The 23,270-nt window shown below is 42.4% G+C and overlaps 6 protein-coding genes and 1 non-coding gene across 7 annotated transcripts; 6 read left to right on the top strand and 1 right to left on the bottom strand.

The window, feature by feature from the left end:
* The first annotated feature begins 198 nt into the window (after positions 1 to 198).
* Positions 199 to 4,308, top strand: LOC104819204 (pentatricopeptide repeat-containing protein At2g31400, chloroplastic-like). Its single transcript, XM_010549167.2, has 4 exons — positions 199 to 2,446; positions 2,534 to 2,750; positions 3,377 to 3,561; positions 3,913 to 4,308. The coding sequence occupies exons 1-4, from the start codon at positions 471 to 473 to the stop codon at positions 4,196 to 4,198; spliced, it is 2,664 nt and encodes an 887-aa protein (XP_010547469.1). The 5' UTR covers positions 199 to 470; the 3' UTR covers positions 4,199 to 4,308.
* A 348-nt stretch (positions 4,309 to 4,656) lies between these two features.
* On the bottom strand, positions 4,657 to 7,719 carry LOC104819194 (serine/threonine-protein kinase SRK2A-like). The gene is made up of 9 exons (XM_010549156.2): positions 7,240 to 7,719; positions 6,841 to 6,915; positions 6,645 to 6,746; positions 6,387 to 6,440; positions 6,194 to 6,286; positions 5,995 to 6,087; positions 5,516 to 5,620; positions 5,328 to 5,426; positions 4,657 to 5,246 (listed from the first exon to the last, which is right to left on the bottom strand). The coding sequence occupies exons 1-9, from the start codon at positions 7,357 to 7,359 to the stop codon at positions 4,917 to 4,919; spliced, it is 1,071 nt and encodes a 356-aa protein (XP_010547458.1). The 5' UTR covers positions 7,360 to 7,719; the 3' UTR covers positions 4,657 to 4,916.
* A 398-nt stretch (positions 7,720 to 8,117) lies between these two features.
* On the top strand, positions 8,118 to 13,712 carry LOC104819185 (transmembrane 9 superfamily member 1-like). The gene is made up of 12 exons (XM_010549145.2): positions 8,118 to 8,383; positions 9,792 to 9,984; positions 10,080 to 10,184; positions 10,609 to 10,626; positions 10,724 to 10,821; positions 10,910 to 11,062; positions 11,219 to 11,353; positions 11,494 to 11,660; positions 11,762 to 11,856; positions 11,954 to 12,327; positions 12,876 to 13,149; positions 13,238 to 13,712. Exons 1-12 carry the CDS (start codon positions 8,288 to 8,290, stop codon positions 13,303 to 13,305), a joined length of 1,776 nt encoding a protein of 591 aa, XP_010547447.1. The 5' UTR covers positions 8,118 to 8,287; the 3' UTR covers positions 13,306 to 13,712.
* A 239-nt stretch (positions 13,713 to 13,951) lies between these two features.
* On the top strand, positions 13,952 to 14,638 carry LOC104819179 (ferredoxin, leaf L-A). Its single transcript, XM_010549130.1, has one exon. It carries the CDS (start codon positions 14,026 to 14,028, stop codon positions 14,476 to 14,478), a length of 453 nt encoding a protein of 150 aa, XP_010547432.1. The 5' UTR covers positions 13,952 to 14,025; the 3' UTR covers positions 14,479 to 14,638.
* A 999-nt stretch (positions 14,639 to 15,637) lies between these two features.
* Positions 15,638 to 15,711, top strand: TRNAR-UCG. Its single transcript has one exon. It is a non-coding gene; the product is annotated as a tRNA-Arg (tRNA).
* Positions 15,712 to 15,775: 64 nt separating this feature from the next.
* LOC104819173 (cleavage and polyadenylation specificity factor subunit 3-I) lies at positions 15,776 to 18,746 on the top strand. Its single transcript, XM_010549118.2, has 5 exons — positions 15,776 to 16,050; positions 16,136 to 16,233; positions 16,541 to 16,586; positions 16,680 to 16,829; positions 16,934 to 18,746. Exons 1-5 carry the CDS (start codon positions 15,916 to 15,918, stop codon positions 18,572 to 18,574), a joined length of 2,070 nt encoding a protein of 689 aa, XP_010547420.1. The 5' UTR covers positions 15,776 to 15,915; the 3' UTR covers positions 18,575 to 18,746.
* Positions 18,747 to 18,927: 181 nt separating this feature from the next.
* LOC104819165 (protein RTF1 homolog) lies at positions 18,928 to 22,210 on the top strand. Its single transcript, XM_019202765.1, is given in 3 exon segments — positions 18,928 to 19,064; positions 19,961 to 21,685; positions 21,687 to 22,210. Coding segments are annotated over 2 exon segments (1,947 nt in total). The 5' UTR covers positions 18,928 to 19,064; positions 19,961 to 20,032; the 3' UTR covers positions 21,981 to 22,210.
* Positions 22,211 to 23,270: the final 1,060 nt, after the last annotated feature.

Raw genomic sequence — 23,270 nt, 5'->3', positions numbered from 1 at the left:
GGGGGGGGGGGAAGACCGTGGAGCAAAAGCTTAAAGCTTTCTACAGCGTTTGGTGGTAATGGGGGGATAGTTCCCCCCTCTCACGTCATGTCGACGAGTAAGGGAAAAGCTTAAAACATTATTACGATTACAATAAAGGAAAATTGACAAGCAAGAAAGAAAAGTGAAATAAGCGATGATTTGATTATTCAATGTCTGATGCTATGGAAGTCTCTTAACTCCGCCAGCTCTCTCTCTCTCTCTCTCTCTCTCCCTCTCTCTCTCCCCCTTATCTACAAAATCCCCGAAAATTTCGTTCTCCACGAACCCAACGACCGCCGCCGTCACCATGCTCTTCTCTCTGCCGTCGGCGATCTCCGCCGGGAAATCCTATCTCCGTCAGAACCCTCTGTAATTCTCCCTCTTATCCAAAGCTTTCGGCTTTGACGCACTATAATACCTACTGTGCATCTCTTGCTTAAGCCCCTTCAATGGCGTCAACGCCTCCTCACTGCTCGATCACTGCCACAAAACCCTACCAGAACCACCAGTACCCTCAGAACCATCGCCAGACCCGCCAACAACCTAAATACCATCGCCCATGGGCCCCGCAACGGTTCTCTCCCTCACCACGCGGCGGACCCAGAACAGCTCCTCCGTCCTCCTCCTCCGCCGCCGCCGCCGGTCCGCTCTCGCAGACTCCTGCCCTTTTCCCTGCGTTATCTCCTCTGCAAACCCCGAAACCGGATCTGTCTCCGGACTTCTCGGGTCGCCGATCGACCCGGTTCGTCTCCAAGATGCACTTCGGCCGACCCAAAACCACCATGGCCACTCGACACAGCTCCGCCGCGGAAGACGCGCTCCAGCTCGCTATCCAATTCTCCGGAGACGACCAAGGGCTCCACGATCTGCTCCTGAGCTTCGAGTCCAAGCTCTGTAGCTCCGACGACTACACTTTCATACTCCGCGAACTCGGGAACCGAGGTGAGTGCGAGAAAGCTGTTCGCTTTTATGAGTTCGCTGTTAAACGAGAGAGGAAGAAGACTGAGCAAGGGAAGTTAGCGAGCGCCATGATCAGTACTCTTGGTAGGTTAGGTGAAGTTGGCATTGCAGAGAGAGTCTTCGAAACCGCCATGGCTGATGGGTATGGTAACACTGTTTATGCGTTTTCTGCTCTAATTAGCGCCTATGGACGAAGTGGGTATCACAAGGAAGCCATTAGAGTCTTCAACTCCATGAAAAACTATGGCTTGAGGCCGAATCTAGTGACCTACAACACTGTGATCGATGCGTGTGGAAAAGGGGGGATGGAGTTTAAGCAAGTAGTGGAGTTCTTCGACGAAATGCTGAGGAACGGGGTGCAACCCGATAGAATAACTTTCAATTCTCTGCTTGCTGTTTGCGGTAGAAGCGGACTGTGGGAGGCAGCGAGGAATTTGTTTGAAGAGATGTCGAGTAGAGGGGTCGAACAGGATATCTTTACGTATAATACTCTTCTGGATGCGATTTGCAAAGGTGGGCAGATGGATTTGGCATTTGATATCATGGAACAGATGCCCAGGAAGAACATCATGCCTAACGTTGTAACTTATAGCACAGTGATTGATGGCTATGCTAAGGCTGGTAGGTTCGATGAAGCTCTTAACTTGGTCGGTCAAATGAGGTTTCTCGGTGTCGCACTTGACAGGGTTTCATACAATACTCTGCTTTCGGTTTACGCTAAACTCGGTAGATTCGAAGAGGCACTGGATGTTCTTAAAGAAATGGAAACTGTCGGGATTAGGAAGGATGTCGTGACTTACAATGCTCTTCTTGGAGGGTATGGGAAACAGGGGAAATACAACGAGGTGAAAATCGCTTTCGGGGAGATGAAACGGAAGGGTGTCTCGCCTAATATACTGACTTACTCAACCTTGATTGATGTGTATTCGAAAGGGGGATTGTACAATGAAGCGATGGAGGTGTTTATGGAGTTTAAGAGTGTAGGTTTAAAGGCTGATGTCGTGTTATATAGTGGGTTAATCGATGCCTTGTGCAAGAACGGGTTGGTAGAATCCGCTGTTTCTTTGCTCGATGAGATGACGAAGGAAGGCATTAGGCCGAATGTTGTAACTTACAACTCCATGATCGATGCATTCGGCCGGTCCATAGCCACAGAATCTTTAGCTGATGCTGCAGATGATAACAGTGGATCCAATGGCTTAGAATTTGAATCTTCATCTTCCTCCGATTCGTCCACTTGGGCAGTCGGGAAAGACGACTCGAGAAATGAATTGACTGAAAGAGAGGATAACCGAATCATAAAGATTTTCGGGCGGTTAGCCGCCGAGAGAAGTAATCGGGTGAAGAAAGACTGTAAGGAGAGTAGACAAGAGCTCTTCTTTATACTGGAAGTTTTCCGTAAAATGCATGAGCTTGAAATAAAACCAAACGTCGTAACCTTCTCCGCCATCCTGAATGCTTGCAGGTATGTATGTATATGTATATGTGTGTATATATATGTATATGGGTGGATGGTGATGATGATTCTTGATGCATGTTTTGATTGATGCAGTCGATGCAACTCATTTGAAGATGCGTCAATGCTACTAGAGGAGCTTCGGCTTTTCGATGGCCAGATATATGGCATTGCGCATGGACTCCTTATGGGCTACCAAGAAAACTTGTGGCTCCAAGCTCAGACCCTTTTCGACCAAGTGAAGACAATGGACACTTCAACTGCTTCTGCCTTTTACAATGCTCTAACCGACATGTTATGGCACTTTGGTCAGGTAATATCTCCTCTGTTTGACTGTTACTAACTCCTTGGATATGTTAAAACTTAAAAGGCTAAAATTTGGATTACTGCCTGAAATTGACGGTCCATGTCATAAAGTAGGGATGACACGGGTCGGGTTACCCAAACTCGAACCAGAATGCGAATGTCTTGTGTCTCACTAGATATTACCCAATCTTATATTCGTTTTGGTCGGGTGACTGAACATCGAGATAATTTTTGGGTACCCGAACCCGAGTTTAAATACGAAACTTTGAACCTTTTTTTTTTTCAAAATAAATATCATGTATTAAGAGTGTGGTCTCAAGTCGTGTATCCAAGATCTTCTGATTATCCAAACCTGAAATCTCAGGAGATTTCAATAGGTTAATGTGTAATATATCTAAAACCTAGGGATAAAAATGCCAGTTTACTGTTTATTCAGGTCCCCGTGTAGAATATCCCATTCATGGATCCAATAAACTGACCTGAGTTTCGGGGTTTCCTCACGTTATAACTCGATATATCCGGTCTCATATAGTGTTTGGGTTCCCAATCTGTAGGTGGGGTTGCGTACCCGAAATCGGGGTTTTTTTTTAATAGCCTTGGAAAGGCTTAATCTTTGTCGACCTTTTTTAACAGAAACAAGGAGCGCAAATGGTGGTGCTCGAGGGGAGACGTAGGCAAGTTTGGGAGAATGTGTGGTCTGATTCATGCTTGGACTTGCACCTCATGTCATCCGGTGCGGCCCGTGCAATGGTCCATGCATGGCTTCTTAACATACGCTCCATCGTCTACCGAGGCCACGAGCTACCGAAACTCTTGAGGTATACACTAAAACCCGTCTCATCCTATCTACTACGGTTTATAGAAATCCAACTCTCTGAAAACTAGAGTTGGTCATTTCGAGTTTCAATTCAGTCGTAGAAAAACTATAAACCGTTCGATTTTTATGTTGGATTTGGTCCGGTTTTATTGATAAAAATACTCATTTTTCAAAGGAAATTTTTATTGTTTTATTCGGTTCGGGTCAGTTGGGTTACGGTATTCATTGATACAAATACTCATTTTTTTAGAAAATTTTGGGTTTTTCGGTTATTATTAATGGATAAGGTTCTGTGTTATTCGGTTAAAATGACCGAATTGACCCCACCCATACTAAGAAAACATTTTGGCAGCATATTGACGGGATGGGGAAAGCATAGCAAAGTGGTGGGAGACGGGACGCTAAGGCGAGCGGTGGAAGCGCTGTTGAAGGGAATGGGTGCACCGTTCCGAGTAGCCGACTGCAACATCGGCCGGTTCATATCGAGTGGCTCTGTGGTTGCGGCTTGGCTCAGAGAATATGGAACACTCGAGGTCCTTGTTCTTCGTGACGACAGGACTCGTCCTCAACCCACCGCCATTACTGCTAGCTCCAGACAGCCAGCAACCTCCTTCTCTCTTCAACCACTCCCTTTGTAGTTTTTTTTTTTGTGACAATCTTATTTATTGCCCTTTTGTTCCTAGTGAATGTTGTTTGTCTGTAATAACCAGACAGAAGGGACGTAATGGAACCATTCTCGTCTCGAATTCGAAAGTTTTAGTCTTTAAAAAGACTATATTTAAAAAAAAAAAAAAAAAAAAAAAAATTAGGGTTCTGAAGTTGAGAGGCAACGAGAGGATGGCTTCGGCTCACCATCTCGACACTTCGCCTCGCCGGTCCCTTATGGATACCTGAACTCTTAGTGTTTTGGGACATCTAAAACTCAAACACCCGACCATTACGAGATTGAAAGCAAGTACTCCCAACCAAAAACCCGAAAAAGCGAGATCAAAACCGAGGTTGAATAGGTCGGGAAACTCGGATATCCGCATCGGACAACCTGGATGTTTTGGTAAAAGAAGAACGGAACTTCGCATTTGGTGTGGCCATTATGAAGTACAGAAAGCCTCATTCCGTATTCACATCCTTCAAGATTTACAAGAGCAGTCATTCAAACACCCAAGATGACCTATGATCATAACAATTAACAACTCATCAAAACCCCATCTGTCCTCTTCACTATCTTCACAATGACACCAAAATCACACTTATCCCAAACATTACGCAGTAACACGAACAAACCAAAATTCAAGAGACAGTCTAATAAAAGGAAACCAAACCAAAGCTTTCTTGCTAGTTAACATTACCAAACTTCTTTTAACTGACATGAACTTCTCCACTTGCATGTACCTCTTTCACTGTCTTCTCGTATTCATCTTCTTCTTCCCCTTCCCCTTCCCCTTCCTCTGCATCTTCCTCCTTTGCCTCGGCATCTTCCTCTCCTCCCCACCCGAATCCCCCGATGGATCTCGAAACCCGGGGAGGGGCTTTTGCCTCCTCCACAATCTTCATTATCTCTTCGACGCTTTGGAGAGAGAATGTCGGGTTTTCTTTCCTGTAGTAAGCAGCCTGAGCTGTCTCCGTGAGTTCCCTTGGGAGGTTCTTCCTGAACCACGGGTGTTTCTTGATTTCCGCAATGGCGATCCTCTGCAAAAAAAAAAAAATATTCGTATTTGATCGCTTGCAATGATTTTTTCCATCCAAACAAAACATCGTACCGATTGATACCTTTGCCGGGTTCGCCACAAATATGCGAGAAAGCAGATGCTTGCAGTCTTGAGTTACATGGACATAGTCCGGAATCTTGTATTGTACAGCCATTATTCTCTATTTACAAGGTAAGGATTCAGTCATAGAATTCAGTTTATGCAGAGAAATCTAAATAAACAAACGGGAAGAATAAGTAAAAAACTTACTTGAATCGTTTTTCTAAAGTTTTTCGGGTCCTCCTGGTCTTCGAATGGGTATGCTCCAACGAGCATAACATACAGAGTCACACCGCAAGACCATACATCAGCCATCTGATAGGAAGAAAACAAAACTTTATGCTGCAGATCCATAAGAAGTTCAGAAAAACCCTTGCATTGGTCGGGGTGAGCATATGGATACATTCCATTTCTAACGTCTTCCACTAATCTCTAAATCCAAAATTGCCACAGATTAATAGACAAGAACGGAAGATAATATGTCTCTTCGAAACGGGACAAAATGGAACATGTTTCTTCAATCTCTTAACGCCATCATAGGCACCCATCAAAATCAAAAACGGGTTAAATCAAAAGCCTTCAGATTCTACTCAGATGCATAGCAAAAGGGTATTCCATTAAATCTTCCAGAAGGAGAGAAACAGAACAGAACCCGTCAAGGTTCAGTCTCTCAGTATCGATAAGATTACCTTGCCATCATATTCTCTGCGAGAAAGGACTTCAGGTGCAATATAAGCCGGAGTTCCAACTGTAGACTTTGGCCTCGAGTGCAGCAGAGAAGACTGCCACGGAAAATAAAATCAGTTCAACTGAAAGCAGTTTTAGAACTCACAGAAAAAACAGAACAACCATTGATAGTTTCTAAAGTGCTTGAAACATATCCTGAACCTTAGAATAACCAAAATCACAGATTTTCAGGCGTGGAGCAGGACTTCCATCCAAGAGGGTATTCTCTAACTTCAAATCTCTGTGGCATATTTGCTGCAAAAACATAAAAGCGTTGTGATCACATGACAGATAAATGAAAAGAATTCATATTTACGGGGATTCAGTAACGTGCCAAATGTATATATATCCTTACCATAGCATGGCAATAGCTGACTCCTGATATAAGCTGTTGGAAAAAGTACCTTGCCTGGGAAAAAAGAGGAGGATGAGGAACAATGACTATCATAGTCTCAAATATTACAGTCAGAGCATCTGCTACAAATTAAAGTTGCATGTTTCACTAAGATGTCGATTTTGGGAAGATCTAAACGTCTGCAGAATCTGAAACTCAGACCTAAAAAAGTAAAGTAACTAGCAACGCCGCAACCAAATTTCAATTTGAACAGCTCACCTCATCTTCGCTGAATCTCCCCGCGCTACATATACGCTCAAAAAGCTCACCTCCGGCAGCATATTCCATGACAATGGCGAGATGGGTCGGCGTCAAAACCAACTGAAAACACCAAAAAAACAACCTTTAAGCAAGAAAATTATAAAGTTACAAGCTTCAACTGAGCAGTTTCATCATATCTAGAAAACACATGTACCTCCTTAAACCGGATTATATTCGGGTGGCGAAGAGATCTGTGGTTTATGATCTCTCTTGCAACATTCTCATCAATCTGCACACGAAACCAAAACAAGATTAGAAGCATCCGCCGTCAGACATTACAAAAATCCGGCCATGAGAACTTGACTTCGAACAAGTAAAGCAAGCAACACTAAGTGAAACTCGAAAACATAAGATTTTAGATGCTCAGATAACTAACAAAAGGATCACTTTCTCTTCTTTCATAAAACCAGGCAACAGTTTGAACTCAAATCCTTAGAACAATGGCAATGACAACAGAAGAATATCCAACTACAGAGATGAACATAGGCATGCATAAACAGGAGAGTAACTCCAGACAAAAAAAAATTCTTTAGAGAAAAAAAGAGGTTAAAACCTTTGGGCCACGTTCGATGTACTTCATGGCAACGAGCTCCTTGGTGTTTTTGATCCTCATGAGCCTAGCCACGCCGAAATTCCCGGCACCAATGTCCTTCACCAGCTCGTACTTCTCCATATTCCCACAGCAAAAGTTAAGAACCCTAATCTCCACAATTCCGACAACAAAGGATTCAAAATTTCCGAATTATCCGAAAATTCAACTTCAATTCATGCCCAACCCGCTCAAACCCACATCGATTTCAGTCGAAATCTTTTTTTTAAGGGAAAACAGAACCCAACAATCAAAATCACAGACACGTTTTGGAGATTCCACTATTCCCGATATTAGAACATAGGAAGGCAAGGGAGGAGAAATTGTTGAGATTTGAAGGCAAAGCGAAGAATCGCCTCTCTTGGATTTTGATATCTTTTCTATTGCGTTTTTTTTAATATTTTTTTCTATGGGAAAATATTTCGGATGAGATTTTTGCTATAATAATGATGATGGGAAGGAAAAGAAGCCTCCCTCTCGCTCATCATGATGCTTCTTTTTTAACCTATTCTAATTAACTAGGAGAGAGAAAACGGTGGGACCCACATGTTCCTAAGATGATTCCATGTGTTCCTTTTCCTTGTCGCATGTCGCTGTACGGAAGGAACATATTTGTCTCCCAAATGCTCCGCCTAACGGTCCATGCGAATGTAAATAATGATATTGGACCATATGTTTGAAATGGGCCGAATATCTCTATGCATAATTATAAATAACCATATCAGAAGGCCCATATTTGGGCTCAATCTTCTAATGGGCCGTTTACTGATAAGGCCCATATAATTAGAACGCGCGACTTGAAAACGCTATGGCAAATTGTTGCCCAAAGACGTAGAAAACGACTCGAGAGACCAAGGACCTCCTCTGCTAAACACTGTGTTCCTTCCTCTCGCTCGTTGCAGAGGACAAGAGGGGCAGTATATATATGATCATTTCACCGCGACGAGCCATTGGTTTAACGCATTTTCTCCGCCGTCGTCGATTCTCTCTCCTCCAGATCTGATCCTCCGCCATGGCGTCTTGCTCCGCCGTCCAACCTCTTCTGTCGGTGTTTCTCGCCGCCGTCCTCCTCCTCGCTCCCGCACTGGCCTCCGAGTCAGATCACAAGGTTAGATTCGGATCTCTAATGGATATTGTTCTGCTTTCGGTGTGGTCTCTGAATCGAGCTCATGGTTATTAGATCTCGTAATTTGCATGGTGTTTATGGTTGATTTTGTTGTGGATCCGCTCGATTTGGTCCGTGAAGATTTGATCCATTTGCGTCTTCGTTGCAATACTATATAGTATTGTCTAGTTTTTTCGGCACTGTGGATTAGGTTTTGCTGTATGTGAAGATTTCCATGGAATTTGAGTCTTGAAGGTGCGCCGCCCTCTTGATATGCGAGTCAATTCTATGTTGAAACTACTTGGATCAGTACTAATGTGTTTTTTTTTTTCGGGGATAATCGCCGTTGAATGTATTCATGTGTCCGTTTGACATATGAAAATTTTGTAGAGGTTATTAGCATCTTCCACTTTTCTACCGCATACTTGGGAGCAGTAGAAGTGGAATTTCCACATGTGATTTCTTGTTAGTCTATTTAGATATTATAGTTCTTAGTGGTATTAGAGACAAGGTCCCAAAATGTTTCTAAATTCCTCTAGATTGTGATTCCATGGTAAAATATTGAACTCAGCGTCTGATTTTGCTCAGTTTCCTATCAAAATTGTATAAACCAGAGTACCAGTTCTCACAGTCGAAATCGTGAGATCTGGGGTGGTGTGATGATTTTCTTTCTTACTGCCTTTCATTTCAGGAAATATTTTTTTTACCAGGTTCTACTTGTATTTAATCTAATGTATCTAACAGATCAATGCAATGCCCACTTAACGTTTTCCATTTTATAAAGTATGGATATAAGTGAATTGTGTAGTAATTGTAGCAAATCTGGTAGTCTGGTGAGTGGTGAGAGAGGTTAGACTTTTTAAGCAGTCATCTATGTTTTCCAAGGATCCGAAAGCAATTTGAAATGCTTTGTAATGATAAAATAGTTCCTGTAACAGAAAATCTCTCTTGGTTCAACTTTGGGATCTTGCGTTATATATCTTATAATTTCCAGATATGTATATAATATACTATCCTCTACCTTAAAATTAAAATGGAACATATGCAATCTTTTATTTTTAATTCCTCAACATGTTGCAGCGACAGAACAGATAAAATATCCTTGTTTATTTTGATTTAATTTTGTGTTCTGTTCAACCACTACTGGAAAGTTGTTAACTGTTGGCATGGACTTGCATTTTTTTAACAAAGAGGACTGATGTTCTCTTCCACATTGTGTATGCATATTTTGCTGATTAGCCTACTCTAGGTTGTCAGAGTAGCTTGATAGCTGCAATGCATAGCTAAGTTTGATTTTGAATTCCTGTATCATGGCCGGGCAGGCGGACAGTTTATTTTCTTCTTATTTGATCCCATTCGCTTTCTTTTCATTCTTTGCAACTCCTGAAATTTATGTCCTTGTACTTTCCAGTATCAAGTGGATGAGCAGGTTACCCTGTGGGTGAACAAAGTTGGCCCTTACAACAACCCTCAAGAAACATATAACTACTATAGTCTTCCGTTTTGTCGCCCATCTCAAGATGGTGTTCACAAATGGGGTGGTCTTGGCGAGGTTCTTGGTGGAAACGAACTTATTGACAGCAAGATTGACATCAAGTTCTTGAGTATGTTGTAGTTTTCATGCATCGTGATATTTTTCTTGTGATTATCCTACCTGTGCTTGAGTTGCCTTACTATTTTTTTCTGGTTTTCCCTCCAGAAAATGTTGACAGAAATGTGATATGTCAACTGGAACTCACTAAAGCAAATGTCAGGCAGTTTAAAGATGCCATTGAAAATGGTTATTGGTTTGAATTCTTCATGGGTATGTATTCTACTAACTTTTACATGTTCCTGATGAGCTGCATATATCTGTAGTTTTGATTTTAAAAAAAAAACCTGTTGAATATTATTTGAAAGCCTTGGTGCCTTTACAGGAAATTCTGTTGAAAATATAAGAAACATTACATGAAATTTGGAAACATTTTGACATGCTTTAAGACTTGGATTTAGGGTTCATATTTCCTCTTTCAAGTCTAAAGTATCCCTATTATTGATCTCCGCCTATGGTGTTAACTTTGCTCATAAATTTGGAAGTTGGAACATGTATGATACTAAACATTGCATGAAGTTTCCATTTTCCATTTTGGTGCTGTATTGATGCCTTCTTAAACTGCTAACATGTCCCTCTTGTGTCTTCTTCTCCGGTCTGATGTACACGGCCTCTTATTTTCTGGATGCAATTTCAGATGATCTGCCGTTGTGGGGTATGTTTTTTCTTTTGTATATTTATAGAAAACATCGAGAATCTACGTTTTCTATTTTTAAGACAAATGATTTCTAGCTATCTTGTTGCTGTTCTAGGCTTTGTGGGTGAGCTGCATCCTGACAAAAACAATGATAATGTCAAGCATGTCCTCTACACGCATAAAAATATCGTTGTTAAATACAACAAAGACCAAGTGAGTAGTCTCCCATCCTTCATGCCATGTTATGGACTTTAGGTCAGTATTTGTTGTTGTGATGGTGCCTTTTGTTTGTTCCTTGTAGATCATTCATGTTAATCTCACTCAAGACAATCCAAGGCCGTTGGAAGCAGGGAGGAAACTTGACTTGACGTACTCCATGAAATGGGTACCAACAAATGTCACATTTGCTCGTCGTTTTGATGTTTATCTGGATTATCCTTTCTTTGAGCACCAGGTAAAATCATGTGCTTGTCTTGTCCTTTATTATGTCATCATTACTGCATAAAACATTTCATTTTTTTGTTTCTTTATCTTTAAGGGCTGAATCCCGAGTGCATCGATCTTTCGCTAATCTTTGTAGCCCTTATCAAGAGTTCCTTTCAATGCGCAGATCCATTGGTTCTCCATTTTCAACTCATTCATGATGGTTATTTTCCTCACTGGTCTTGTGTCGATGATTTTGATGAGGACTCTCAGAAATGATTATGCGAAATATGCTCGGGAAGATGATGATTTGGAGAGCTTGGTGATGTCTTCTCTGCCTTTTTTGTCTATAGCTGCTGATTTTTTTTTACTGATTTTATTGCTTTAAAAGCTTGTCTAAAGCACTCTTTTTTTCCTAACTGAAAACGTAACCATATCTGACTGTCATTGTTTTAAGTACAGGAACGGGATGTAAGTGAAGAGTCTGGTTGGAAACTTGTGCACGGAGATGTGTTCCGTTCACCTCACAGTCTGTCTCTCCTCTCCGCTGTTGTTGGAACCGGTGCACAGTTGGCATTGCTGGTTCTTCTCGTCATTTTATTGGCAATCGTCGGTACACTCTATGTCGGGTATGTGCCGAGTTTCTCTTGCTGTCAAAATTTCTGTTTCTCTTATTGAATTGCTCTCTCACATCATGAACTGCTCCGCTTATTGTGTTTATTTTATTCAGGAGAGGAGCAATTGTCACAACTTTCATAGTTTGCTATGCTCTGACTTCCTTTGTCTCTGGTTACGTGAGTGGTGGATTGTACTCAAGAAATGGCGGTACATATTCATTTCTCTAGTTAATGGCATCTGAAGCTCAGTAACCTGTACTTTCCATGGATTGTTTCAAGTCTTTTTACTGTGGATTTTTTTTCAGGTAAACACTGGATCAAGTGCATGATCCTCACAGCTTCTCTCTTCCCATTTATGTGCTTTGGAATTGGCTTTGTCCTCAACACAATCGCCATATTCTACGGATCTCTCGCGGCTATTCCCTTCGGGACAATGGTGGTTGTTTTCGTTATCTGGGGTTTCATTTCATTCCCTCTTGCCCTCCTCGGAACGGTTGTCGGAAGAAACTGGAGCGGTGCTCCAAACAACCCATGCCGGGTGAAGACCATCCCTCGTCCAATTCCCGAGAAAAAGTGGTATCTCACGCCATCTGTGGTCTCGCTGATGGGAGGTCTGCTTCCCTTTGGCAGCATCTTCATCGAGATGTACTTCGTCTTCACTTCCTTCTGGAATTACAAGGTAACCTCTTCTCTACAGCTTTCACGCCAAAGAATAGCACTCGGGGCGAGTGTTTTTTTCCTTTTTTGGTATTTAGAGGACTAAAACCACAGTAATGAGTGAGGAGGCAGCCCGATGCACAAGGTGTCCCTATTGAAAAGGAAAAAAAATCCCAAATTTCAGATATTCATCTCAACTCGTGGCTGGGTTATGGTGTGAGGAAAACCCTAAATCTAGGTTCAGGGTTAAGTAATTGGTACCCATATGAAAGTAAAATAACATTTTGTCCCTAGATCCTAGAGAAATTACATAAACCTATTGAAATTCGTTTGAAATTTTGGTTTGAATTTCGGGTAATCCGAAAATTTTGGGTATCCAATCCGAGTCAATTCCTAATATATGATATTTATTTTGAAAATTTCAAAATTCCGTACGGTAAAACTCTGATTAGGATATACAACCAAAACCGATCCCAAGATTAGGTAATATCTTGTGAGATCTGAAATGTTTGGATTCAGGTAATCCCAAAATCACGGGTTCTTACTGACGGGTTTTCTCTGCTGGGACAGGTCTACTATGTATATGGATTCATGCTACTGGTGTTTTTGATTCTCGTCATCGTGACGATATGCGTGACTATTGTGGGAAGTTATTTCCTGTTGAACGCAGAGAACTACCACTGGCAATGGACATCATTTTTCTCCGCAGCATCGACTGCAGTCTACGTCTACTTGTACTCCATCTACTACTACTACGTCAAGACCAAGATGTCCGGTTTCTTCCAGACAAGCTTCTACTTCGGTTACACTTTGATGTTCTGTCTCGGCCTCGGAATCCTCTGTGGTAAGTGTTTCATAAGTCTCTCCTCTCGTCGAAACTCACCTAGTGATTGGGGTTACGACTTTCGCCTTTGGATGTAATAACGTTGCAGGAGCGGTAGGATACTTGGGTTCGAGTTTGTTCATTAGGAGGATCTATAGAAACATCAAGTGCGACTAACAAAGTGAGGTAAAATGATCGGAAAAAGGACGAGCCTCGAGGGAACGGGACCGAGCGTGGTTCCGAGGCTTAGAATTCTAGAGATAATACTGCATTTGTGTTTATCTCTTGAATTCAAGGGAAAAGGGATGCACAATGAAGGGGGAGGAGCCCTGCGAGCTTTTCTTCTTCGTCTTTTGTTTTACTTTTGCTCCTCTTTTTGTTAAGTCTTTAGAATTCAAGAGATAATTACTGCTTTTGTGTTATATGTTTTTTCTTTTTTTTTTCTTTTTTTTCTTTGTATTTGATCAGTAGTGGGCAGCTGTGGTTCTTCGGTTGTACAAGTAGCATGTAATTTTTCGTCCCTATTCCCTCACACACACACATTATGCTCACATTTATTTTTGCACCATGAATTTGTTTGTGTTTCTTTTATTTTATTTTAATGGTAATCGGATGCAAATGATAATTTCTCTGGTGAAGAGAAAGAAGAAAGGAGAGTATATGAGAAGAAACTCTGGAATCTTCTTGCGGGGAAATGGAAAGAGATGATGTTTGTGTGTGTGAGGGAAGCGCAACCGCAGAATAACGCAACCCACACAACGAACGCCACGTGGCAGATAAGCTTTCACAAAAACTCTTCCTTTTATTTCTTCCCCTTCCACACGCCATTTCCACAAAGCCTCAACACACTCAATACAGAGAGAGATAAGAGAGCGAGAATCTTTAATCTCTGCAGCAATGGCTTCTTCCACTGCTCTCTCCGGCGCCATTTTCAGCACCTCCTTCCTCCACCGTCAACCCTCTCCTCCGGCTGTGGCCTTTACCCTCACTCCGGCCAACTCCTCCACCGCACTCGGCCTCAGATCCACCTCCTCTCGCGGCGGAAGAGTCGTCGCCATGGCCACGTACAAGGTTAAGTTCATCACCCCCGACGGCGAGAGCGAGGTGGAGTGCCCCGACGACGTCTACGTCCTGGACGCGGCGGAGGAAGCCGGGATCGACCTGCCGTACTCGTGCAGGGCGGGTTCGTGCTCGAGCTGCGCGGGGAAAGTAGTGTCGGGGTCAGTGGACCAGTCGGACCAGAGCTTCTTGGACGACGACCAGATCGCGGAAGGGTACGTCCTGACTTGCGCTGCTTACCCTGCTTCTGATGTCGTCATCCAGACCCACCAAGAAGAAGCCATTGTCTAAGACAGAATCTTCTTCATCTCTCTCCCTCTCTCTCTCTGTTTTTCTTACTCTTTGTCGTTGTCAGTTAAAATCGGCCTGTTTGTTGGTCCATGCACTACACGTTTTAATTCAAGTAATATTTTCTACGATGCTATACGAGGGTTTCTTGTTCCTTGCGCCATTTACTATTTCTTGAATTTTCAACAATGTCCATAGCTGTTAAAGGAACCATTTTTCAGCAAACAAAGTAAAAACACCAATAAAGAACAAAAGACGTACTGGAATTTGACGTTCCAATTCTAAGAAAGTGATGCAATCGTATAATGAGAAATTCATGCATATCTCTCATCTTCGAAGACTAGATGTGATTGGGATGTATAACTCAAGGTAATATTTGTGGACGACATTGCTTGGATCATATACCACAAATCTAGTTTCAAATATAATTGTAATATCCGAAAAATATATATATACAAATGTCAAGAGATTGTTTGTGGTTCGCTTCATAGGAATAAAAGATAAAACGACGCATGGCATGTCGTATAAAACGAACATGCCATAAGCATTCACCATTCCCGTTGGCATCATTTTCCGTGGCTCCCAATTGCCAACGCGCTCGTAACCAAATTGTTATAATTCTATAGATTTTTATAAGAATAGGGGTTTGATATCTTCTTTTACACCATCTAACAAAAATACTGTAGAAGAAAATCAAGAGAAACACATTGGTGAAAATCTCTTAACAAATACTCTGAAAACAAATAATTAAAGAGCTCCCAACCTTTCATGCCTTCTTTCACACCGTCTACTACGACTCATTTTCACCATAAACCAAATCTCGGGGCTCCGTTTAAAATCAAGGGAAGTTCACATTGTTTGATATGTTCTTCTGAAAGAAAATAAATCATATTATAATCATTCTCATCTAATCACCAAGTTAATTTATTATCGTTATCATCAAGTCCTCTGAACAAATCACGAGTAGTTCTTGATTTCGAAATTAGCATGGACATCAGTTGAGATATCCGATTATCAAAAAAAAAAAAAGTTATTTAACACAAAGTCAAGAATGTGTCTCCTTGCATCCAACTCTTGTAAACAAGTAAAAAAAACACAACTTTTTATATAATTTCATTCCAATAAGTATTATAAATAAAGAATAATCAAAATAAATATAAAAGACCGCATAGCGCAGTGGATTAGCGCGTCTGACTTCGGATCAGAAGGTCGTGGGTTCGACTCCCACTGTGGTCGTTGATCTTTTTATTTTTTTTCAATAATTTTTTGGGCCGATTTCACAGGATCTCCGATTTTAGGGTTTAAAGATCACTCTCAAAACAAGGCGAAGTTCTCCGCATCTCCTCCATTTTTTCTACCTCACATTTCGTCTCGTTGTGATAGAGCCAACAAAATCGTTTAGCTCTTGAAGAGTCCAGTCCAGTGACCAAGACGAAATCAATGGCGTCGTCTCTGAAGAGACGGGAGCAACCAGTGTCCAGAGATGGCGATCAGCTCATCATCACTCCTCTTGGCGCCGGAAACGAAGTGGGTCGTTCCTGCGTTTACATGTCCTTCAAAGGCAAAACCATTCTGGTATGTTTTTCCTATTCCCCAAATTTTCAAAAAACAAATTTCCTCGTTGACGTTTTGGCGGTTTTGATTTGTGGGTTATGTGCAGTTTGATTGCGGGATTCATCCTGCGTACTCGGGCATGGCCGCTTTACCTTACTTCGATGAGATTGACCCTTCCTCCATTGATGTCCTCCTCATTACTCAGTATGTTCGCTTGCTTCCTCTTCTTCTTCCATTTTCGTTCATACCTTCATTGAGTGCACTGGTTGTTCATAAACGTCTCTTTAGGTCAGTAAGAATCGTGTAATTTGATATTGTTTTTATTGCACCATGCTCATTCGGCAACCTGCTTTTGGGTTTTTTGCCCTTTTCATCTGCGATTAAGCCGTAAATTCAACCCTTTTTTTTCCTTCGAAAAATGAAGAATTTTGCTGCTTGTTCTTGTACTTTCGTGGAGAGATGTCTCTTACTATGAGATCACAAACTATGATTCCGTGTTTTCCTCTTGCAGCTTTCATTTGGATCATGCAGCATCCCTCCCTTATTTTCTTGAGAAGGTTTGATTCTCTATCTGAATCTGAATACATTGAATACGAACTCGATTTCTGTTTTAGATTGGACATTGACGCATTGTTTGGAATCTTGATTAGACGACATTCAAGGGGCGGGTCTTTATGACACACGCGACAAAGGCTATCTACAAGCTGCTGCTTACTGATTATGTGAAAGTTAGCAAAGTTTCAGTTGAAGACATGTTGTTTGACGAACAAGATATCAACCGCTCCATGGACAAGATCGAGGTCGGTAACTGTAAACCATTCATGCTAAAATCTGTCTGGTTTTACCCTTTTTGTCTGTGTGCTTGTTGTGATTAAAACAGAAAAGGGTTTTGTTCTGTCTCTAGGTAATCGATTTCCATCAAACGGTTGAAGTGAATGGCATCAAGTTCTGGTGCTACACTGCTGGTCATGTTTTAGGTGCAGCCATGTTCATGGTGGATGTAGCCGGTGTTCGTGTCCTCTACACCGGTGATTATTCTCGAGAGGAAGATCGACATCTTCGAGCAGCCGAGCTTCCTCAATTCTCCCCCGATCTCTGCATCATAGAATCTACTTATGGTGTCCAGCTCCATCAACCTCGTCATATCCGTGAGAAACGCTTCACTGATGTGATCCATTCGACCATTTCTCAAGGGGGTCGTGTCCTCATCCCGGTTTTCGCCCTTGGTCGTGCCCAAGAACTTCTCTTGATCCTGGACGAGTACTGGTCAAACCACCCGGATCTACATAATATCCCGATCTACTATGCTTCTCCGCTCGCCAAGAAGTGCATGGCCGTTTACCAGACGTATATACTCTCCATGAATGACAGAATCCGCAACCAGTTTGCAAACTCTAATCCTTTCGTGTTCAAGCACATTTCCCCACTGAGCAGCATAGATGATTTCAGAGATGTCGGCCCGTCCGTGGTCATGGCTAGTCCTGGAGGGCTTCAGAGTGGTCTTTCGAGGCAACTGTTCGACATGTGGTGTTCAGACAAGAAAAATTCTTGTGTCTTACCTGGTTATGTCGTGGAAGGAACCCTAGCGAAAACGATTATCAGCGAGCCGAAGGAGGTGACTCTTATGAATGGCCTTACCGCTCCTCTCAACATGCAAGTTCACTACATATCATTCTCTGCACATGCTGATTATGCCCAGACAAGCACTTTCCTGAAAGAGCTCACACCTCCGAACATAATTCTTGTCCATGGGGAAGCTAACGAGATGATGCGGCTTAAACAGAAGCTCATGACCGAGTTTCCCGATGGAAACACCAAGATCATCACCCCGAAAAACTGCCAGTCCGTTGAAATGTACTTCAGTTCGGATAAAATGGCAAAAGCCATCGGGAGATTGGCCGAGAAGACTCCGGAAGTCGGGGATACAGTCAGCGGCATTCTGGTGAAGAAGGGTTTCACTTGCCAGATAATGGCGCCAGATGATCTCCATGTTTTCTCGCAGCTTTCAACGGCGAATGTAACTCAGCGGATTACTATCCCTTTCTCAGGTGCTTTTGGCGTGGTAAAGCATCGCCTCGAAAAGATTTACGAGAGTGTTGATTCTTCGACGGACGAAGAATCTGGGGTTCCGGTACTGAAGGTACACGACAGAGTAACGGTGAAGCAAGAGTCGGAAAAGCATGTTTCACTGCAGTGGCCGTCGGATCCAATAAGCGACATGGTCTCGGACTCCATTGTGGCGTTGGTTCTTAACATCAGCCGTGAAGTTCCCAGGATCGTGGTCGATGAAGATGCTGTGAAATCCGAGGAAGAAAACGAGAAGAAGGTGGAAAAAGTCGTATATGCCCTTCTCCGTTCGCTTTTCGGGGATGTGAAACTCGGGGAGAACGGGAAGCTTGTGATAAGCGTAGACGGTAATGTGGCACAGCTCGATAAACTGAGCGGGGAAGTCGAGAGTGAGAACGAGGGTCTTAAAGAAAGAGTTCGAGTCGCCTTTCAGCGGATTCGGAGCGCCGTGAAACCGATTCCGCTCTCGGAATCTTAGCTTTCGCTTTCCGTCACGCCCTCGATGTCGATGTGATGGACGGGTTTCGGGGCAGATCCAACCGAACTGTGTAATGTTTGGACAATGACTTGTATCCTAATGTGTGTATTGTCGGTTTTTGTTTCGGATCTAATTTTTCGGTTTTATAAAATTCGGTTCGGATTCCGAATTAGTTGCTAAATAATAAAATATTTATTTTCTAAAGAAATTTACGGTTTTTCGTCTATTAGTTTATTTTTACGTATAAAAATATCATAATTATTGTTATTAGGTTTTTATATGGTATTCAATTTTATTACAATTCGGTTTGGATCGACTGCCGAATAATAGCTCACCCCAAACCTTTTGCTTTTAGTTTTCCACGCTCAATTTATTTCTTTTTACTCGACAGATTTCCGCCTTCCTCTACTGTTCTCTCTCACCCCCGTCGCTCATCGCCGTCTTTCGTTCTCTGCAACCTTCGCCGGAGATTGCTCGACGTTATTCGCTAGTAAGATCATCTCTCTCTCTCGGTCTCTCTCTGTCAGCAATGAATCAGGAGTGTGGGCAGCTCGTCTCCGGTGGTCCTTTCCGTTCTCGGCTCGATTCAGGGTTTGAGAACGGGAGATTTATCGTTATCCGGTGCTAAAATCTCCGGATTCAAATCCAGAAACCGAGGATGTAGGTTTCTGGAACCCTCGGTGGGCTTAATTCCCCCGCCATATTCCTGGGATCATTAGGGTTTCTCCCTTTAGTTTCAATTAACACTCGCGAATTTCAATTCTCCGTGCTCCCGAAAGCGAATATGGCGATCTATGCCCTGTTGCTACATAGCTAATTATGGCCGAAATGTCATTCGATCGGGTGTTGAATCTGCTTGGAGGAGTCAATTTCAATGATTTTCGTTTAATTGCGATATACGATATGGTAACACCGGTCATATCTGCAGGCTTTGGGGATGAAGTGGTTAAGATGGAGTTTTCATCTAAAGCTATAACAAAGCCTCTTCATTGCCATTTTTAGGGTTTAGGGAAGAAACCAGAAGGGGCTTAAACTATCGCTGGGTTAACTGAAGAAACCATCAGGGGATGGTTCTTTCGAAAAACAGAGCTATGAGACTAAGATCAGGCTCAGAAGCTCATCGAGACTCTTGCAGTTTCGTTCGGTGAAAGACTTCCCTGTATTAAGCTACAACTATTTCGATGGCATGTTTTCGTTGGTTTTAGATATGGCTGGTGATGAAGGCCTAAGTCTTGTGTTGGTTGTAGTTAAGTTATCAAATCAAATAGGAGCATTCTTTTGATGGGTGTGCGTTATCTGTTAAGCACACATACATAGAACCCCTCGAGCTTTGATTGTTGATTTGACATTCTCTTTTAATGATTATTTACTTCTCTAACTGTTAAGTTTTACAGGTGATTGTGGAAACCTTCCTTCCTGTTAAAAGGAAGTTCCGATTGTGGATCTTCTCAGTAGCTAATGGCGGAATTAGAAACTCTACTTTTGGAAGCTGCTGGTAGAACCAATGCAGGAGGGAGGAACCGACAGTCTCATCCACCGTCACGGAGGAGACGTGAAGGTTCATACTCTGATGGTGGAAGTGATTCAAAGGATGATTCTGATGAAGATCGTGGCTTTTCCAGCAGAAAGCCCTCTGGGTCTCAAGTTCCTCTGAAGAAGAGGTTGGAGTCCTCCGACAGAGAAGATCGAGCTGCCCGGGGTGAAGGCGATTTCGGTGATGGTGGCTCCGATCGTGAGGGTGACAGCAGCGATGAATCCGACTTTGGCGATGATCTCTACAAGAACGAAGAAGACAGGCAGAAGCTTGCCGGGATGACAGAATTTCAGAGAGAGATGATTCTGGCTGAGCGTGCTGATAAGAAAGGCGATAAGAATTTTACCGAGAAACTTAGATCGAAGAGGGAAAACAACAAGACCCCTGTTTCAAAGAAAGAGACAACGCCTCTTGCGGCGTCTCGTGGTATCCGAACATCTGCTAGATCTGCAGATAGAGCGGCTGCAAAGGATGATGCACTGAACGAACTGAGGGCAAAGCGTATGAAGCAGCAGGATCCGGGAGCTCACAGCAAATTGAGGGATGCATCAGAGGGCGGTTCGGGTAGCCGAGATTTCTCATCAATCAAGCGGAAACCATTTGCTTCCTCGAATTTAAGTAGTTCCAGTCAGAGTGACGGTGAGAGGTCTCATAGTGACGAGGAAGGCTCAACTGGCGATGGAGGAATGCTCGACAGTGACGACGATATGTCTGATGTTCCTACCTTTGAGGATATTAAGGAAATTACCATAAGGAGGTCGAAGCTCGCTAAATGGTTGATGGAACCTTTCTTCGAAGAGCTAATTGTCGGATGCTTTGTGAGGGTTGGGATTGGAAGGTCGAAAAGCGGGCCGATTTACCGACTCTGCATGGTGAAGAACGTTGACTCGACGGATCCAGACAGAACATACAAACTAGAGAACAAGACAACACACAAGTATTTGAATGTTATATGGGGCAACGAAAACTCAGCCGCTCGATGGCAAATGGCAATGGTCTCAGATGGGCATCCTCTGGAGGAGGAGTATCGGCAGTGGATCAGGGAGGTTGAGCGAACGAACGGCCGCTTGCCCACGAAGCAAGACGTATCAGAAAAGAAAGAAGCCATACAAAGGACAAACAAGTTTGTTTACTCGGCAGAGACCGTGAAACAGATGTTGCAGGAGAAGAAATCGGCCTCGATCAGGCCATTGAACGTCGCTGCCGAGAAAGACAAACTCAGAAGGGAGTTAGACGTTGCGCAAAGCAAGAACGACGAAGCTGCCATACAGAGAATCAAAGGTAAAATCAAGCAACTCGAGGCATCACGCCAGAAGAAAGAGGTGGACAAAAAGGCACTTAGGCTCGCCGAGATGAACCGCAAGAACAGGGCCGAGAATTTCAAGAACGCATCTGAGCTGAAACCCGTAAACACGAGCCTAAAAGCCGGTGAAGCAGGGTACGATCCGTTTTCGAGGAGATGGACCCGATCAATGAACTACTACGCCGGGAAAAACAGGGAAAACGACGAGACTGGTGTGAGGGAGAATGCAGAGGCAGAGAGCAACGGAAGAGCCGCCACAGGAGAGAGTGGGTTAGCTAGCGGCCACGGCAGCGGCTCTAGAGGCGGCAGCAGGGGCGGGGAAGCTGGTGGACACGAGAGCGCCGATGGATCAAGGAGCGGAGTTCAACATTCTGCACAATTTCGAGCTCCCGATATCGCTGGCGCCGCTGCAGAAACTCGGGGGACCGCAGGGCGTACAGAAAGCGTTCATGGGGAGGAAGCAGGCGATCGAAGCCACGGTTGGATGCAGAGTTCCTGAGAATGATGGCAAGAGGCATGGCTTGACGTTGACTGTTAGTGACTACAAGCGACGGAGAGGCCTTCTCTGATCAGTTTTATTACACACTTTCACTAGTTTCCTTCACAAACAGGTTCTTGTCTCTCTTTCTTAATCCTTTTTTTTTTCGGGTGTTGCCTGAAATATTTGTGTGGTGTTTGCTTGAACTCGCCAATTTACTGTGTGAGAGAACTTAAGCTTGTTTCTTTAAAAAAAAAACTTATAATTCAACAGAATAAGCAAGTTTCAAATTATTCCTCTCGTTTGGATAATTTGGCGTTATGCTGTTTGTAGATTATTTTCTATTTATACGAATTCCTAACATTTCCAACAGAATAAGCATATGTTTATATTTATATTTATTTTTTATTTATTGAGTTCTTATAAATTTGTTAATTTTTTATTACATAACATCTTACGGATTTATTCATAGAACGCTAAAATTCGGAATTTATTTTGTAAAAAGAGTAGTCGAGTTTTATTTTAGAAAAATTGACAAAGGTATTATTCTTCTAATTTTCTAGTCAAATAATATCTAACTATCCAGAAAGGCTAAAACTTTGGACTTTGAAAAAACTACTTGGGCCTTTCATTTGACAGGCTTGTGAGGCTTCCAACAGGTTATTCTTAATTTCATTGCCATTAGAAATGAATAAATTAAAAAAACTGTATATTATTATTGGTTAAAATGAATAATTTTTTTTAGTACACAAGAAACGGAACCAGAAAAAAAAAAATTCATATGATATGAATAAACCATATGCGTGAACAAGTTCTAATCAAATCAAACTAAACCGAATATTAAACCAATCACATATTCTGACAAGTTTTTTTTTTATAACCAGAATAGTTTTCCAACTCTTCAAGGTTCAGCACCAATTTTTGTATATGGACCATTTTGGTCCAGAAATTACATCTCTCAACACCACCAATGTAATCGAACCCAAAATTTTGAAGATGACTTTATCACCTCTTATTCATTGAGCCATCAACCGTTGGATATATTTTGATAAGTCTTGAGAATATGGAAACGATGAACACTAACTTGATCCAAATATACATCATCAGGTGACAAATATAATAATAAAAATCCAACTAATATTTTATCTACGATAGGGATTTTTAATCTTAAACCATTCACGGTATTTGTTAGAAAGTTAGATTTAAAAGAATTCTTCGGTCCACCTTTACGAATTTTCCCATAAACATGGACCACTAACAACTGAGGAACAGAAGTTTAATCACAAATGATATCCAAAAATGACACGAACTAAAATCGATTCACGATCGAGAGAAATCAAAGAATCGATTGAATAATACGAGATTGATGGGAGACTAATCC

Source organism: Tarenaya hassleriana, unplaced genomic scaffold (genome assembly GCF_000463585.1).
Source record: "Tarenaya hassleriana unplaced genomic scaffold, ASM46358v1 Cleome1, whole genome shotgun sequence".
NCBI lineage: Eukaryota > Viridiplantae > Streptophyta > Magnoliopsida > Brassicales > Cleomaceae > Tarenaya > Tarenaya hassleriana.
The sequence above is the reverse complement of the archived record's forward strand: the minus strand, read 5'-3'. Positions and strand labels throughout refer to the sequence as shown.